This window comes from Pleurodeles waltl, chromosome 5, assembly GCF_031143425.1.
Source record: "Pleurodeles waltl isolate 20211129_DDA chromosome 5, aPleWal1.hap1.20221129, whole genome shotgun sequence".
Taxonomy (NCBI): Eukaryota; Metazoa; Chordata; class Amphibia; order Caudata; family Salamandridae; genus Pleurodeles; species Pleurodeles waltl.
This window is the reverse complement of record NC_090444.1, coordinates 282,733,318-282,753,307: the sequence shown is the minus strand read 5'-3', so window position 1 is coordinate 282,753,307 and position 19,990 is coordinate 282,733,318. Positions and strand designations below refer to the sequence as shown.

Below are 19,990 nucleotides of genomic sequence, written 5' to 3'. Positions count from 1 at the left end.
CCTCTAGCGCTGCTCCTACTTGATTTCGAGAAGGCCTTTGATACAGTGGATTGGTCCTATCTTGAACAGGTACTTATAAAAAACGGGCTTGGACCCAAGTTCCGAGGTCTTGTGGGACTGCTCTACTCTAATCCGACGGCTCAGGTCCAAGTAAACGGAGTGGTCTCAGGGGTGTTTCCGATCGGGCGCGGTACCCGACAAGGATGTCCATTATCCCCCTTACTCTTTGCATTAATAATAGAACCCCTGGCGAAGTTATTTCGAGAGGATCCTCTGATGGAAGGCTGGTCTTGGCCAGTGTGTCCAGAAGACCGTGTGGCACTTTATGCGGACGATGTCCTATTATACATAGCTAATCCGGCCAAGAGCGGTCCCCGTATCATGCAAATTCTGGATGTCTTCTCGGAGGCATCGGGTCTCGCCCTAAACCCCCAAAAATCCCTGTTGGTTCCGCTCCATCAATCTAGAGATTGTATAGACTGGCAACAAAGTATTCCAGTGCGAAGAAATAGCTTTAAATACCTGGGGGTGCATGTCGCAATGCTCCCTGAATTAGCATGGGAGCTCAATGTCACACCTTTAACCAGAAGAATCAAAGACGATCTTCAACGTTGGAAGGACCTTCCTCTTAATTTGCTGGGAAGAATTGCACTCTATAAGATGATGGCCCTTCCCAGACTTCTCTACCTCCTTCAAAACTATCCTAACCCTATCCCCATGAAATGGTTTAGAGACATGGACTCGCTAGCACGCCAATTTCTATGGAGTGGTACCCGTCCCCGGCTAGCGCTTAAAACCTGTCAGAGAGATGTTAATGAAGGGGGCTTGGGAATGTCTAATGTCCATTACTACCACCTGGCGATGCAACTACTAGTGATCAACGACTGGTTGGGGGGGGGGGGGGGGGGTTGGACAGATCCGGCGTACCGTCTGGAACTCCAGACATTGACCTACCCCAAGATCTTTGACGCCTTATATGGTGGTAAGATCACTCGTGAGACCCCTGGGGTGACAGGGGTGGTGCTGCAGGGATGGCGGACGGCTCAAAAGATCTCGGGATGGTGGGGACGCCTTACTCAGCAGACCCCACTGTGGCAGGGGACCTGCTTGGGCGAAGTTGTGGGTCTTGAGGGATTCCAGAAATGGGATATTATAGGCATCTCTACTCTGGGTGATGTATGGGAGGGCACGAGCATGCGCTCCTTTGAGGATCTCCAAGAAATCTTTGCACTAAATAAGACACAGTTCCACAAGTATCTCCAAGTACGACATGCCCTTCTGACGCAGGTCCAGCCAGGGAATAGCATACCCGTAAGCAGTCCTATGGAGAGGAGGGCTCTGATGGGGAATCTGGGCAGGGGAGGCGTCTCCCAGGTGTATCGCACATTAATCTCTACTACGGCCTGCTCCCTGGAGGAACTTCGTCGGAAATGGGAGGGATGGGTGGGCCCTCTTGAAGAGGAGGACTGGACTGAAGCTTTGGCAGCTCCCCACTCCCTGACTATGACGCCACGTCTCCGACTAGTACAGACATATTATCTTCATACTGCTTACCTTGCACCCTCCAGATTGCACAGAGCAGGACTCCGGCCTACGGCTGATTGTCCCCGTTGTATGAGCCCTAAAGCTGATTTTTTCCATATGGTGTGGTCATGCTCGGTTATCAGTACATATTGGAAGATGATCTTGCGTGAGGTCTCATTGATTCTGCAAGTAGACGTGGCGCTGACACCATTGACATCCCTATTAGGGGTTATGGGAGAATCGGGACTACGTAGAGCAGAACGTACCTGGCTGGGGGTGGCATGCCTAGTGGCCAAAAGAGACATCGTGGCGGACTGGAAAGCCACTATGGCTCCGGCCCTGACCAAATGGAGGAGGGGAATGGACTGGTGTGCCCAATGTGAAAAGCTCGTATATGAGGTTAGAGGGTGTCCGAGTAAGTATAACAAGATCTGGGGGAAGTAGGACGGAATGACATTTTAACCCCCTGGGATGCGGACCGACCCAGTGGAAAGAAGAACCCTCACACACTCCTCCAATTCCTTTGGAGGGAAATGAGACACATACGTGGCACGTTGGTATTGACATGTACCGTCTATCTACTCAAGGTGCTGTCTGGGGCTTTGGAGCTGACCACTGTTTGGTGCCCATTGGCGCCTTGTTACTTTATTTTTAGTATATAATTGTATTGTTTGTTTTGTATTACTTTATGTTATTGCAAATCAATAAAAATTCGTTATAAAAAAAAAAAAAATAATACCTGTGTGTCCACACATCTTTACTTTCTGAACAAAACAGCCATAAATCCCACAGCAGCATATTGAAATAAATGAAAGTGTGATGGTGATTATTGAATGGCATACACTATCTAACCCCAAAAATCATCAATTAAAATTCAGTATTTCACAAAGTGAATACATCAAAGAACACACACTAGATATCAATGACAAACTATATGTCACATCTGTCATTGCTCGATCAGCAAAACCGAGTGAGACCACAAATGGGCCAACATGTGCACCCGCAAAGGCTGTGGCATAGATAGACAGCTGATACAAACAATGGCAGATCCGAAAGCACATAAAAGCCAGTGGCTCCCTCTGTACTTCTTACTGTAATTTTTTTGAACATTTGAACATAGGAGATAATCCAGAAAGTTATGGTTGTCTGTAGCCAGACCTCAAAATGGATCCAAAGGCATAAAAAGTGACATGCATACAAAGCATCTGCCACAGACACAAGAATGGATGCAGGATATATTTCCACTCTCTTATCCAGTGGTGCAGGTCATACCAGACAGAAGCTAGAACAGTACTTCTTGATGGTATAGGATAACCATGGTCAAGAAGTATTTGGTAATACATTTCAGTAATTAAAATAACCATACCCAATAAGAGGCCTTAGAAAGTACTTATTATAAAAAGGCAAATGGGATTGCAACTAGCAACTAGCAACTTTGAGTTGGGTGTATTAATGCAACTTTGAGTTGGGTGTATCAATGCCTCTATCAAGCTGTCAAAACTCTGACTAGTTATTTGCTTTGCAGAGACTCGGACGAAACCACAAACTGTTTTGGCTCAATAAACACAGATCTACAGAACAATTATCCAGCAGTAGTAGCCATCTCATTCCTACAGAAGCTAGCTCTGGTTTCAGAGGATCCTCATAAGTCAATATCCATAACGGATATTGGATTCCTGCAAAAAAAACCGAACATTACCGTTGACGTTCCTTCAGCAAAACTGAGAGAAGAATTCTTCATCTTGCGCTATCCAATAAGACTTCCAACCTTGGTTCTGTTCTGAGACAATCCTTATTCTCATAACAGCTAATATGCAAAGGAAAACAACACTGATACTCCCAGAATACTTTAACTGAATTTGATATACACTGCCATCTACTTAGCATTCATAAAACCAGTGTACAAAATGTTCATTCACAAAACGTGGTTGCAAATTGTGCACCACCTTTTTTCTAATGGAAAGGAACTGACCGATGTCCTAATAGGTCAACCATAAAATTTCGAATTGTAGCGGGTCACATTGTGATCTACCTCATCGGTATTTATTAGATACCTCTTAAATTGTGGCTCAGTACCTTTGGATGCCATCACAGGCACAGTAGCCTGCTGGGGTCAGCAGACTGCCATGCATCTGATCAAATTTTAAATAAAGTCAACTTATCTTTCTTTTTTTTTTTTATGAGGCCAATTTTCCTTAAAATCTATTTTTATAACATTCACAAACTGGAAGTAATCCCAAGGGGACCCCTTGCTATTTGTGAATGGGATAACACTTCCTTTGAATTGTTGGTAAAATTTGTGATTGGCAACCAGATTTTGGTTGCAAAACATGAATGTATCCCTTAATGAACAGTTATTTGGAAAGGACGCCCTTCCAAATGGTGATTCATTTAGGTTTCTAAACTCATTTTGTGGTTAGATACCTTTACTGAATTCCAAACTCCGTTTAGTTCATAATAAAAACCCATTTGGCAATCCTCAGCACTGTGATTATGCAAATTGCAAGCATTGTGACTGCAAAATGGCTTTGTACATCAGGGCAATAGTACACAGTAAGTGTCAAGGATATATTTTTCAGTTCTTGAGGGTGTCATTATTCTGTCACAATTACTGTCCTTTAACCTTTCATCTTGTATGTAGGTTTCACTGTCACTTGGAGGACACTACATTCACAATATAAATGCACTCTTGGTGGGGCTGCAGCAAAGTCATGGACTCTATTGTTTTCTCACATACGGTTCACTATTTCATGCAGGGGATGGGTTTATGTCAGACTTCTCATGTGGCTCTATGGTGCAGGACACCACAATGGGAGTCTAGTCTTAAACAAATACAGATCCTCACATTTACTGTGTTATTCATGTGGACCATCAAGGGGTTTGACACACTCGCTCACATACAATTCTGTCCCTTTGATCAGAAATAAATCATTTATCTCCCATCTTTCTTCTAACACCATTCCTGAAACACTACATGTACTCAGCATAAGATGGCTTCTTTCCAGCTCTGTGTTTTTAGGAACAGTGAGAGAGGTTTTATTTGGCCCAATCCATCATGGCTTCCTCGCCAGTGTTGCACCAGTCTTTTTCTCAATCCTTCATGACTCAGTATCTTCCTGTATGTTACATCCTACTTTATTTATGCCATTATTTTTTCCTATAGTAAGAGCTAGAATCATAAATACAATGTGCTGCAAACATTCCAGTAACTCTTTGCCGCTAGTTATTGTTGGTTTTTTTTATCACATACATAGTTGTCTCTGTTTTTCCAAGTATGGAATCCATTTTCAAGGTCTTTGTTTGAATCTTCAGCTGGACCGGTCCTCTCATACTCTAATTCAGGGTTTGTGAGTGCTTGGCTCCTCTAAAATCATTTTGGATCTTTCTTCAAATATTGCCTACCTGGAGGTGTTTTAATGCCAATGGCATTTTTCTCTTAACTATGACCATCCACAGAGAAACCTGTGGCTTCTATCTGATATTTGCATGTGATAAAACACAGTGGCTACCGGAAGGAGTCTACCTTCATTCTGGCAACCTCAATGAGAGAGGCAGATGCACCTGTTGCATCCTGGTCTTGAGAAGATGAAGAAGAAACTAAGCTAAGGAAATAGAAATCCTTGATATTACAATAGCAGGCAAAATATAGGTTGTACAAAGGGTGGTTGAGGAATACAACCATTTATTGTAGATCAATTTAGGAAATTAAGCACACGAGTAGTCCATGTCATTCACAGTTACATTTTGAAACTTTATGACTCTGGAAATTCCATAAAGATTAGTAGATGCTGGAATCAATCAATTCAAAACTATTTATTTGCAAATGCATGTAATATTGTGTATTGACAGGGGGAATCAGACCAGGTATATTCATATATGATGTCTATTATTATTACTATTAGTAGTACTAGTGGTGGTAGTAGCTGTAATAGTAGTAGAGGTATATGTGGCAGTAGAGTGTAGTACTATAGTGGTAATGCTGTATTCAGAATTCTTATTTGAGAAAGCGTTAGAGCACCTAATGGAATCATAGCAAGAGTTATGTGACCTATGATTGGATATGTGCCTGTTTGCAAAAATTAAAGGGATCAACCTGTGTACTTTTCTGAGAGATGAATAAGGAATTAGACTGCCAACCAAACCATTGTTGAAAAGCCAATGTATTTCAACAAAGTGCACAAACAAGACAGGGCTTCACCGGGCATGTTGGAGTACTGGCATACTATATACAAAGTAATTTCACGTTTTGACTACTGTGAGTGTGAGGACCTTTCTCTTTGCCCCAAAGGCAGTCAGTCAGTGGTTACAGTGCAGTAGCCACAGTGGATAGTGTTGCTTACCACTAGTGCACCAGGCCCTTAAGCACCACAGCACTCCAAAAGTGTATTCACATTAGTTCCTTTGTACACTTCACTCTCCAGAAGTAGCTGGTGAGCAAGTAGGAATACCTCTAAGAGGTAGACAGGCTTGTAATGCAGATGCAGGTAATCAGACTCCTTAAAAGCAAAGCCCAAACCACGAGAAATATAAAAGACTATATTATTACTTACATAAGGAAATCGCAGACAAAACAAAGGAAAAATGTTTGTATTGGTCCTGAGATATGGACAAGATATTGAAGCTTAAAGGCAATGTTATTTTATTGATCTGTATTGCAAGTCGTCAGAAATTTCAGAAGAATGTCAGGTTTAATGTCCTTGCTATTGGCGACGTACCTCAACGACCTTAGCTGCCAGAGAATGTTACAGAAGTTTCAAGTGTGGAATTATATATTTGTTCTTTGTCCAAGTTACTGAGCAAAACTGGTTGCAAAGCACCTCCGTGAGTTTGAGTTCACACAACAGGGATCTTACAAACATCTCAAAAAGCCTAAATGCTGTTACTCAAAAATGAACTGGAAAATTTGCAACATGCGGCAAGGGAGATTTCTTTTTGTCAAAAGAAAGTGGTAATAAAGTAAAATTATCAGTGTCCATTGACTGGGACACTAGTGACCTTATGTCAACATGGGTCTCCCCAACTCCAGGAGAGACCAGTTATAGCCCAAATTATCCCTGAAGCTAGTGTTCCAGCCGGGGCTCCTGGTACTGGGATCTATCTTAGCACCACAAGTAGCCTTCACTGGTGTACCAAACCTCATGGGCCCTTTTCTTATTAACAGCTAGTTGTGGCCGAGGTTTTCAACAAAGGGAGAACCCACAGGACCTGGTAGACCAGGTGGCCCCACAAGTTCGTACTGACAACTTGTGAACAAGTCATGATTTGGGTCCTACCACACATTTAAACTGCCATATCTCCAGAACTACACACCGAGGAAGGATATAGACAACTACTTCACAATGTAACATTTTACAATCTGTTGTAAATCGCCTACCTACTATTAATGATTTGAAACTAAAGAGGATGAAAGTGCATATCTTTCTGCTGTTAAAAGTTACAATGTATCTGATGAATGATGCAGAGTATTAATCAGCATCCCTTGTAATATCATATATAAGATTCATGTAGACGTGCTATCAAATATATGTCCTTCTTAGTAAAAATGATGGTGCCCGTTTGCAACGTACATAAAATATAGGCAGCTTTTACTTAATTAGATCTTAGTATGTGCAGAAAGTGAATGAGTATGCTTCACTAGGATTATGTCCTGCAATGCAATCACACTTTTGAAAGAAGATAGCTACACCAAACCAACATATTCTATTTTGATTGGTTCCTAAGTGGTCATTACCTACCATGGAGAACCAAAGCTAAAAGATGAGTCCAACCTCAATACAGACACAACATGCATATCACTGAAAATTGACCACATTTCTTAAAATAAGTGTAACCCCACCAATACACGACTTAAACTGTGTATGCAATTATTATTGTTATATGGTGCAGCTCCTACCCTAATGGGTTCCAGAGTGCTTTATAAGAATCAACTGACGTTTACGGATCATGCAATACTATAACATAGGACAAGGTTGAACAAATGGAACATTCCAGAAAACAACAAAGTAGACAGAATATAGGCAAAAAGAGCAATATACATAGACATTACAGTTGTTTGGAAAAGTTTTTCTAAGATTGAACCGGAACTTTAAGATACGTGGGAGAGGAGGCAGAGGCTGAGATCGAGAGTAAGGAATGAAGACGAGTCCTGCAAAGGGATGCATTGAGATTCCAATAGGGGCCATCATTCTTCACTCGCACAGCTTGACTGGCCATCCTACCACTCTGGCAATTCCCCAGTAGGGAGCAGGTCAAGGGGGCTGTCTGAGCAGGATGCAATGCCTTACCCCACACTTGCTCCCGTTTCCCCATTATAGTCCTGAGTCACCTGTAGTGTGGGGTTGATTTGAACATTTGCTTGGGCTGGTTTTGGTCTCCAGTATGGCTGTATTCACTTATACTCATTCATAGAACGAATATCACATTTTGCCAAACAATAAAGAAGGAGAAATGCTTTCTCACCACATAAGGTTGGTCGCCACCAGCCAGCTACCACCACCTTTACACAACCTTATAAAACAACAATAATTTGATATTTTATGGAAATTTCAAGCAGGATCGGCAACATACTCACTACGGTCATTATTGTCAAGTGCAAATGTTGGTGTGGCTGGAATTCTGTTCTTGGTGAGGCTGGTGTTCTGTTTGTGAAACGTGGACAAACTGGATTTGTCTAATATTTGCGGAAAAAATAGAAACCCGGGTATAGCAAGATTCAGAAACCAGAATTAGGCACAATTTGGTCCTCACTAGGTTGAATACATGGCTTGAGATATCAGGAAACAAAATGTGATTGACTCCTTCCAGGAAGAAATATGGTGGTTTTGTATGACAGCAGAGATTTGAACCAGGGTGGGAGTTGGATAGAAAATAGGCTCCGACACCCAAATAACAGGGTACACTCATTCATCAACTTCAGAGCTATTGAAGAGGCCCATGTTTGCAAACTAGGGCAGTTTTGAACTTGTAGAGACACGCGGCATAAGTGTTTTGCAAGGTATGAAACACTGCATAGATTTTAGGTTGCTGCATGCAATATTTGTTCTCATATCAGAGAAATCAACAGTAAAAACCAAACACTTAACTCGCAGAAAATAAATCCACAGAAGAAGACATTGAAAATGTATTTATCTGATAAATCCTTCTTTGGGAGAGCTGAAATCTGAGACAGAGATTCCAGCAGGGAACACCACGATTCAGTCACACAAACCATCATCAACCAAGCCAGGACTTTCTAGCACCCACCAAAACCCAACAAAGAATACAATGCTTGCTTTGATCCAAGCACCTTCCTTCCTGCTACGACATTTTCAGTGCCCTCATCCACTCCTTAATTTACATCATCTCAAGACAATTTCATGGTGAATTTCTATCCAGTCTATCCTCTGAATGTCAGGGCTTCAACAGATGCTGCCTGCAAACACCTTCCACTTGAAAGTACTTTTCCCCAAAACATGTCCTTTAAGTCCCAGGTAACTTTCTTCAAGCGGCTCAGCCTCTCTCTTAATGCAGACCACGACCATGTCAGGCCCATCACTTAAATTCTAACTCAGTAAGATGCTCATGCCAAAACGTAGGCCCTCATTCTGTATTTATGTGCAATAATGCTGTCCTGGGAATTACTGGTACAAAAGGGTAGCATTTTGTCGCCCCCTTTAAGCATCCCACTAACCAGAACGAGGGATAATGCAGTAATATATGAGGTTTCTCCTGGTTCTGAACTAGAGAACAATGAAATTGTACCAGAAGAAAACGTTAGGTCAGAACAAAATTTGTGCATGACTTTAAATACTGATTCTGGCACAAAACTCTGTTTCCACATGAGTTGGTGTTGTCAGCCAACGTGAGGGTCAATCATTTTTTTAATGCTTTTCTTCAACCACAGTGCACCACTTCTTTAAAATGTCCAACAGATAATTTCTTAAAGGATTTTGTCCTTTTTTGTACTGCTTAGGGTATTATTATTTAAATAGATATAATGGTAGTTCCTACATAATAAATTCACATTACATTAAAATTCTCCTTGTCTAGCCATTCTGCTTTTGTAGTTCTTGACCCTTTTTTTCGTCCATTATTCAGTTACTTTTATCTTTTAACAAATCTTGCTGATTTTGGCGAGTCTACCAAAAGGTAAGTTACAGATAACCGAGCAAGGATTTATCTCACCTGTGTTTGTGGAAAGTTATACTTAAGATCTGTGAAGCTGTGGTTTAACACACAAACACCTTTACTGTCCCTTCTGATCTCATGGATTTCTAACTGCGGTGCTGTAATAGGATCAACACTTGAATTATTCATGAAAGCAGTTGGAGGTTTACACTGGTGCACCTCGCCAGCCAATATTTGAGGTTTCCTTGGAAAGCCAAGCCTATACCAGCATAGACCTCACGGTCTCTGACCCCCGTCTTCAGGCTCTTGTGAAATTCTTCATACTTGTCTTTTTAATTAGTGCAGCTGCTTCAGGGGGCAAAATGACACACATAAGACCGATCCTTATTATCTTGCCTAATGACTGCCATTAGCTTCTCACCTAACGTGGCCCTGATGGCCAAATGAGGCAAAAGAAGACTCCCTTTTTCAACTGCACTGAAAGGAATGGAATTGAAGGGTCAAATAACCATACATAAAAGAATGCAAGGCTTGTATCAGTGATGTTGGCCTTTGTATCGAGAGATATGTTTGATCAAGCACATTGAATGGTGCTTTTGATCTGTTTCTGTGCACCTGAAATTGCAGAACTGAGGCATTAGGAGACGTGATACAAAGGCACATAAAGTGATTTCCCTATGATCACACAATTCTGATCAAGCACTGAAGCATTACAACCCACATATCCGGACTCAAAGATCAGTAACTTAGACACTACACAATATATTTTTCCTGAAGTGTTTCCAGCCCACTCCATGTTGTCAGGACACCATCCTCTCAGTCCTTTTGATCAGGCAGTCATATGTTTTGGTCAGACCCATAAAGTTTTCATCATACACCATGCAAATACCTTACTCAGGGTATGACGAATTAGCTTTTCTCCATTTGTCTGGTTAGTAACTCCTAACCCAGGGTGGCAGCAGGGGCTTCGCCCTGTAGTCACACATTTGTCAAGAGCCCAATGCCTGCTGCATTGCCATTCCAGACCCTCCGTCATAGAGCACACATCCTGGGTAAGATATTGGCATATGTTTAACATTTCATGGGTCTGACCAAAAAATGACAGAGAGGTCAAAAGAGACACTGATTATACAGGGTTTCATAAAGTCCTAACAAGGACCACTGACACTTAGTGGCATATAAAGGTTGTCTGAAACATGTTGACAATTTTTAGAATGATGGTTGGGTGATAAACGGGTGGATAGACCGTCAAACTAAGCAATTTGTAATCCCCTCTGTGGGACCCAGAAACAAGTATGAAAATTAAATAGGCCCCCCCAAGGCAATTTTAACATAATACTCTACAATCTTGACCCCACATTATTAATTGAAGATCAGTCAGAACCCATTTGCTCCACCCTTGTTGGTGGCTACACAGGGAGTGTAATAATAGGCTGATTATGAATAATGCCACATTAGTGGGAGAGGGCATTTTTTACCCAAGAAAGGGGTGTTCTTAGATGGTGAATTAGTCTGTTTTTCATCAACCTGATGTGCATGGTATGGGCTATACGGAGGGAGGAAGGTGGATTATAACCTCTTGCCTCCTTTATGTGATACAAGAAATTAGTTAGTACCAAGAAAGATTTCTGAGGCAGAGAAGTAATGTTTTAGTCTATACAGAAGACACAGGGGCCTCAGCATGTGACTGACTTAACTTTTTTGCTAGCCATAATGAAAAAAAAACATGCACCTTAACTTACTGCATAACACTAGTCCACTGCTTCTAAAAACTGTAACTAGCAAATGCCACAATTTCTCAATTTAAAGGCACTCTAGCCCATAATGGTCTTTGCATCACTGTACCAAAATTAAACCCTTCAGGCCCGATTCAAAGAAAATGTGTTGATCCCTAGAAGTACTCCTTTCCTTCACACAAGTGTAAACATACAACTTTTGGAAATTCGCAAACATTCTGAGTTATGCACCGAGAAAGCTTCACCATTCACAGCTTTTCAGGCATACTCATGGGAATGTCACGTGACATCTGCTATTTTACCAAAACGGAATAACAGGCTGGGTACGACTGCATTGTGGAAATGCAGGCTGCTGTGCAAATTCACATTTGTTTCTCTTTTTCTCCATAGGAAAACATTTTCCTAGTGGAGAAACTCCTTTCCTTACAGCCCCACAAAGTTTGGTTATGTTCTATTCCCCATTGCACCTTGGAACGGTGTTACTCAAGTCCTTTTCTTGAGTAAGTCTGAAATGATTTTCAGGGTAGGGAGGGATCGGCGAAGAGTTTTGTGAATGCCAACAAACTCACAAGTTCCTTTGGCATTTTCAAGGCAAAGCACCCCATCATCCTCCTACTCCCACCTCTTGTACCGGGTTTACTAGTATACAATTGTTCGCAAATGTAGCGCCCAGTTGCCTAATAGTAAACTCATTCACACCTGCCACGTATCAATGTGTTAATTCCTGGCAGGTGTAAATTGACCCATTTTTCCTGTAAGCATAAACAGCTTTGTGAATCGGGTCCATTGCCTTCTTTCACAGATAAATGTATTGCTGCTGCACCAATCCCACAGATTTACAATAAAGCCCTAGAACCAACCCCTCACGTACTCCACACAGTCATAAAAAAGTATCTAAGCTGAAGTTGAGTACAAATTATTCTTTTTTTCATTAAAGGAAAACATTAAAACTTAATTGCCCGTCACTTAATTTCAGAATGAGTTTGCGGGCGTTAGCGCTTGCAGGCGTTGTTATTGTATAATGAATATAAGCCTTGGCCCGCTCCCAGCCATAATATTAGAAGATGAAGACATGTCTCACCCATCACAGACCGTGCATTGTGTTGTCAACAGCCAATGAGAAACATGCAGCACGGGTCAAAGGGACTAAACAGCTAAGTGTTGTAGATAAAGCCCGGAATGAACAGAAGAAGCACACTGCTTCGCCTCAGAACACCTGGGTGGCTATTATATTTTGGAGATAGTACCGCTACTTTCTTTTGACAACCTAATGCATTGCGGGAGTTGTAGTATTGGTTCATGACACAGTGCCGGATTAAACCCTGTGGAGACCCCCTAGGCAATAGAAATTTCGGGGAGCCATCGCAAATTATCTCCTATTACGTTTTTAATTTTACTAACCAACAATTTTAATGAACCGAATTTATTACACAAAACTAAACATTACAGTACATAATTTGCACCGATTTCTTTTACAAACTGACAGAAGATTAGCTTTTGAGAGACAAATTTATGTGAATCTGATGGATATGGTTTATGTACTTTAAGTTGTTAATGGGTACATTCCATTAATACATTATTTTCTCTATAGACTAAAGGTTTCGTTTCTTTGAGTTGATTCATCTTTTTCTATCTTTTGGCAACAATTTAAGAAAGCGGGATTGTAATTTTCTTTTAAAATCAAATCAATATTATTTAGCTCCATTGTCGCGGGCCCCCTAAAAGGAGTGGGTACCTATTCAGTAATCCGGCACTGCAGGGCCGCAAATTAAATGCGGTGGCGCTGTAGGAGGCGCGTGCTTCCCTGGAGCTGGACCCAGGGCTGGGATCGGGCAGGTAATCTAACGCTCAGAGAAAGGGCCCTCGTCCCTTTTAGAAACACTGGCAGCACCTAACAGCTGGGCTGCTGTACATAACAGGACACGAATACAACTTCTATTGCTGGTTTAAAGACACTGCTCCATCAGGAACGGTGTACTGAATGACAACGAGCATCTGCACTTTACCGCCCTGTCACAAGCACTTTACGCACTCACCTGCCCCGCGGTGTCGTAGAGGCCCAGGAGGTACTGCCGGCCGCCGACTGTGACACTGACTGCAAGAGACAAGAACACACGACAGGGAGGGGTTAGAAGCCCGTGGTGGGGATAGAAAAAACACTCACTTTACATAACGACGTGCTCGTGGAGGGGCTGTCAGTCAGGCAGATGCAGTGCTTCGAATGGGCAGGTCTTCACAGTACTGAGTACCTGCACTTCTTTACTTTGGAAGGGAGAGAGTCTGCACTTACCGGTGCCAGCTGAATACTTTAAATGGGGAGGGGACCACATACTCCAGGACAGTGCTTGCCTACACTGCTATAACTCTGTTTTAACCACTGGGCAGGAAGGGTTCGTGGCCCCTCAATGGGGTCGGTCTGGCGACACCCCCGCAAATTTTCTTACTGGAGTCGATATCACAAGTGCTTACTGGACAGTCTCCAGCTTCCTCCCATCACGTGGGAACTGGACTTTAAAGTGGCCAGACCTCCCTCGCTCGCCCCATTAGCACTGGGATATGACCCCCATAGAGGGCAGTCTCCAGCACACACTATTGAAAAGCAGAATTTCTATTCCACGATTGCTCCCCGCCTAGGAGCACACACGACGTGTGATTCAAAGAGGACACTCTGAGCCGGAACCAACATTACAAAACGCTATATTCAGTTCCTAGCGGCGGTCGGTTGGCACGAACTCAGGCGACGTGGTGCCATGCTGCAGAGCTGAGGAAGTGCAGCCCCAGAAACAATTCACCCCTCTACCCTCCGCCGTCTTTCTAAAGAGGGGGAAGCCGTGTGGGCAACTTAGTTAGGGGGTACACAGAGGCCATGACAATCTGGGGGGCCAGGGAAGTCGTGTGGTGATAGCAAGGGGCTTCCACGCCACAGTTATTTTTAGAGCACCAAGTTAACTGTCAACTTACTAATGGAACGCGAAGGTTCTTGGGACATTCAAGCGGTGTCAAAAGGGGGTGAATGTCACACACGCTGCCCACTAGGCCAGCCAGTGCCGGCTTTGCTGTGCATGCTGTGAGGGTGAAGGGTGCTCTTGTCGATACAGCCGTGCCACCCACCATGCAATGCAATGCACTGCCCTGCGCAGGGGACGGCCCCAACTTCTACAAACCCGTTTGCCACTGGCACTCACCCGCATAGTGATCGAAAACGGTGGGGACGTACTCCTCCGGGAAGGCGTCGTTGGCGTAGCTCATGAGCAGGCAGGTCTTCCCCACTGCCCCGTCTCCCACCACCACGCACTTGAGCATGCTGGAGGCGCCGCTCCCGCTGGCCATGGCTGCGCACCGGCTCCTCATTGTGCAGGGCCACCGGCGGCCAGGGGAGACCGTCTGCCTACCATCCGCTCAGCAGCGCGCCCTGTGCCCCCCATGCCCGGGACCATCCCCCGCTCTCCGCAGCCGGAGGAGGGCAGATGACAGCATGTATCCTCGGGATCTCTGCGCACCGCAACTTCCAGCAACAGCTGCAGCGCTGCCTTTGTCTTCAGCCTGCTGCACTGCTACAGCTGGGGGGTTCTGGAGAAGGAAAGGAAGGCACGTTGCGCCGGTTTCTTTAAAAGAAAATGTTATTTGAGTTTACTTTTCCCCTCCTCCCCCTGCAAAGCAGATCAAGAGTCGGCCCCTAGCACAGCCCGTACTCTGACAGTCTAGCTAAGCCATAGAGGGTGGAGCAAGCGACCAGGGGCCGTCTGCAAAGTGTCCTTCCACACACAGCCCTGCTGTGTGCAGCTGTCTGCGCGGAGAGCATGCCAGGCCGGGCGGGAGCGGTGCCAGGGGAGGAGGCACTGTGTGGCAGGCGCTGCCTCTCCATCACTCTCAGGATGGGCAGCCGTCCTTCACATCCAGCAAGCCTACTAGTTGCAGACCCCGGCCCTACTGTTGCCTACTGCTGGCAGAGACGGTGCCTGCACCACAGAGAGCTGGGGAAGTACTGCTGAAGCCGGCAGATTGATGGGACACAAGCTACCCTGACGTCAGCCTGGCACTGACCCGAGGGAGAGCCGTCATTAGCTTCCATAGGGATGCTGCTGGAACACGAAGTATCTTTCTAGGTGGCTCGGGTAATTTTGCAGTTGCTGAAGACATTTTAGGAGCTAAGGGCCGCATGACTGCTTCTAAATTGTGGCATTTTCTTTCTGAAGGTTTCCAGGAACAAGTTTTCAGCTGGCATGTCTTGAGATTCTGTGTAGTTGGCGCCTTTCGCACACCATTTCAAAGAGATGAATGATGACGTGGCTTATTATTGTTACCAAGTATTGGACATAATGATGATGCTTACGTGGTATTCATGGTTTGCAAAAGGGGGCACGCTATAGCTCTACTGTCTTTAAATTCTACCTGCAAGACCCATGGGACCTGAGTGATAGCTCTGCTTTCCTGTACATGATATCAGCAAGAGCTGTGTTACTTGTTCGATATCTCTCCTGTCTTTACACTATCTGCACTACCAGTGTGACCTGAGTGATGGTTGTGCTGTCTTTGCACTTTACATCCAAGACCATTGTGACCCAAGCAGTGCTTTGTATGGGCAGGTACTGTCCGATTCTGAGTACCTGCACTTCTTTAATTTGAAGGGGAGAGTACCTGCACTTCTCAGCACTGTTGCAATACATTACAATGGATGAGCACCGGCATTTGTCAGAAGGAAACAGGTACTCTAAATAGAGAGTACCAGCGCTTCTGTATTTACATTTAAAGCACTGGACCTAAGTGATAGCCCTGCTGTCTTTACACCCTACATGCAAGACCAGTGAGGCCTGAGCGATGTATAAGACCATAACAAATACAGCACTCAGGCAACCATACACTGCTCCACAGCGTACCATGGTACCTCTCCAATAATGCACTTCGGTGCCTCACAACGGGATATAAATGCTACAGTACAGTACCACAAGTGAGCAAAAAGCTCTTCTACCTAAGGGTAAATGTGAGCTGTAGTGTCCAGCAGACGCAATCAACACACTTCCTGGTTGGCATCAGAATTAGTCTAGAATAGGGAATACCACTTGTTGGGTACTATTGTTACCAATTAAAGGCCTTTTACTAGAGGTGATAGCAATTAATTGAGGGTAGAGTGGGAAAGGACCAGGCAGAGTAGGTTGGAATGAAAGTTAACTTGTGGAGACATATATGAAAGCTGCTTTTTTCAAGGCTCACAGGTCAGAGAAGAGCGGAGTTAGATTGAACAAAATGTGAACTTTCCACTTTGGGCCATACTGCTGGCTTCGCTGAAACAATGAAGGCAGAGTACAACATTGTCTGATTTTTAACTCAGAAATGACATTCACTACTAATAATAAAAGTGGGAGATGCCTAGGGGGAAATTCTAGAAGGACAGAAGCACACCTCTTCATTTAAGCTAGAAAAAGCAAGGGTCTTTAGGATCTAACAAAATATTGGGATCACTTGGATGATTGAGAACAGAAGGGTAATATAGGGCAGGGCAATTCGCTCTAGTACTGTAAGAAAAACAATTTACAAGGCACTATGGGGGTCATTACAACATTGGCGGTATAAGGTGCTTACCGCCGTGCAGAAGACCGCCAATACACCGCCGCGTCCGCGGTAGACCGCCACAGCTATTATGACACACATCACGGAATCCGCCGAAATTCAGACACCCACACAATACCGCCACACCAAAGGTCAGCGATAAACATGCGGAAACAAATCCTCCACCTCCACGCCAACAGAAACACGCCGATGCTATTATGACCCACGAATCCACGCAGCGGTCTTTCAACCGCGGTATTCCATTGGCGGTACACACCGCTGCGCTCAAAATACACACACATCTCCAAAACACCGCCACATGGGACAATTCCAAATACACACACCTGATACACATACAAACAACACTCCCACACACCCAACACAATATAAAACACACACCACATCACCCACAAACCCCTACGACCAAAAATTTGAGTTGAAGGCGACAGAGAGAGCACAGCAATAGACAACCCCACCACACAGAGGCACACGACACCATCACCCACACAACATCCACGCACAAAACACCACATACTACTACACTCACCACACTCATCAACACATACACCACCCCACACATCACACACACACCACCACATGTCACGCCAAAGACACCCCCGCTTCTCCAAGGAGGAGCTCAGGGTCATGGTGGAGGAAATCATCCCGGTAGAGCCACAGCTATTTGGCTCACAGGTACAGCACACATCAATAGCCAGGAAGATGGAGCTATGGCAAAGAATAGTCAACAGGGTCAACGCTGTGGGACAGCACCCAAGAAATAGGGAGGACATCAGGAAGAGGTGGAACGACCTACGGGGGAAGGTGCGTTCAACGGTATCCAGGCACCACATCGCAGTACAGTGGACTGGCGGCGGACCACCACCTCCTCCCCCTCAACTAACAACATGGGAGGAGCAAGTCTTGTCCATCTTGCATCCTGAGGGCCTCGGAGGAGTCATTGGAGGAACAGACACTGGTAAGTCAAATCTTAACTATCATAACCCCACCCTACCTGCATGATATCACACACCCCCACCATCACACCCTCCCCTATCACCCCAAATCCTCACCTATCTACCCATTACACCAACCACCCATCCCAAACCCAAGCCCTGCATGACATAACTAAGCATCGACACCCATCACCAAAGCATGCCCACTGCACAGACCCAGAACACCCACCAACCATCAGCACACAAGCCCCCCCACAGGAATGCCTGCATTGGGGTTCACGCACACCCAACCATTGCAGACCATGAAACACACACATGCAATAATCATGTACTTATACCCCCGCAGGAACCTGAAGGAACGTCACCACACCATAGGGTCGAGACAACACCACTCCACCCCCAGAAGAGGCCCACAGTGACGATAGCAGCTCTGCCCCACTGGATCTTGATGACCAGCCCGGACCATTGTGGGCCTCAGGACAGTCGGTTCCCCTTGCCCAGCCACAGCCCAACACTGAGCTGCCACCCTCTGGTAACACCAGCACAGCACCCACCCAGCGGGCCCAAACCTCCCTACCCAGGACAGGTCAATCAGCTGTGTGTCCACCACTACAGGGCACCCAGGGTAACCCACCACCCCAACAACAACAGGGACCTGGGGGCAGTGGTAGTGGGCACACGGTCCAGGGGACAGAGGCACAGGAACATAGGGGAACTGGGAGGGTTGCTGTGCGACACAGGGAGGACAGGCCAAGGGAACCCACTCTCAACGAGGCCCTCTCCTCCATCATGGGAGCATACCACCACTCCCAGGAGACGATGGCCACGGTCCTGGACAAGTTGCAGTAGACCCTGCGTCTGCACGAGGAACAATATTTGGGGTTCAGGGAGGAGCTCAGGACCATCGGCTCCGCCCTGGGCACCATCGTAGGGGTGCTGACGGACATTCAGAAGACCTTGAGGGACACGTGGCACTCCAAGGGGCCCCTGACACTAGACAGGACGACGAACTGCCCACCACCTCCGCCGGCGCTAGTGGACAGGACGTCCCGCCACAGGACCACCACAACAGCACCCCACCCCCTGCAGACGGACAACCACCACGCAAGCGGGCACTGAGGAATAGGACAGAGCAAGATGGCAAGACCCCCGCCAGGAAATAAGACCACCCTGATAGTCCTCCCACTGTCCCACTTTGTTACCCTGCCCAAATCGGAACTGGCCCAGCTCCACTTCCAATGCCCAGATGTGCAATGTACCTGTGAGACTAATAGACTGGACTCTGCCATGGACATTCCTCCACCATCACCATTTTACAACCCCCCTTCATTTTTGTACACTTAAATAAACACCCTTCAAACACCACTTCTACAGGTACAGCCGCCACCCCCCCTACCAGCACCGCCCTCCCAGCAGCCCCTCAGCGTTCGCCCCGTGCACGCTCACCCAGGAGGGTGGGCATCACCTTCGCCTCTGTCACCTCAGGCCCTGCCCCAGTCACCCCTGCTGCCCTCAGTGAGGAGGCCATTGACCTCCTCAGGTCACTCACTGTTGGGCAGTCTACCATTGTGAATGCCATCCAGGGTGTAGAAAGGGAGTTGCAACACAGTAATGCATTCCTGGAGGGCATTCATTCTGGTCAGGCTACCCTTCATCGAACCCTGCAATCTCTGGCCTCAGCACTGATGGCAGCAATTGTCCCTGTGTCCAGCCTCCCCCCTCCAACTTCCTAAACCCAGACCCAATGCCCTGTATCCAAGCCCATCCCAAGCACACCTACAGACCAGCATGCAGACAAGTCAACACACCCAAGTAGCTCAAGCAAACATAGGCACCACACACACCACAAGCACTCACACAAGCATCACACCCATACAGACACAGCAACATCCACTGTCTCCACTGTGTCCCCCTCTTCCTCTTCTCCCTCCTCCCTCCCAGTCTCGTCTACACACACACCTGCATGCACCACATCTACAGGCACTAGGACTCACACCAGGACACCCAGCACCACACGCCGCTCACCTGCACTCACCACCTCCACTGCCATTTACACGTCCCCTGTGTCCTCTCCCAGTTTGTCTGTGACACCCCCTCCCAAAGTACCCAAACGCCGGCAATCAC

General features: G+C 45.7%; 1 protein-coding gene across 1 annotated transcript in view; it reads right to left on the bottom strand.

The window, feature by feature from the left end:
- RHOQ (ras homolog family member Q) overlaps positions 1–15,353 on the bottom strand; it is a 253,252-nt gene extending 237,899 nt beyond the window's left edge. The window contains exons 1-2 of the mRNA XM_069234021.1: positions 14,552–15,353; positions 13,403–13,461 (exon numbers count right to left, since the gene is read on the bottom strand). Of these exons, the coding sequence (XP_069090122.1) occupies positions 13,403–13,461; positions 14,552–14,717 (225 nt within the window). The 5' untranslated portion in view covers positions 14,718–15,353. The remainder of the gene's footprint in view (positions 1–13,402; positions 13,462–14,551) is intronic.
- Positions 15,354–19,990: the final 4,637 nt, after the last annotated feature.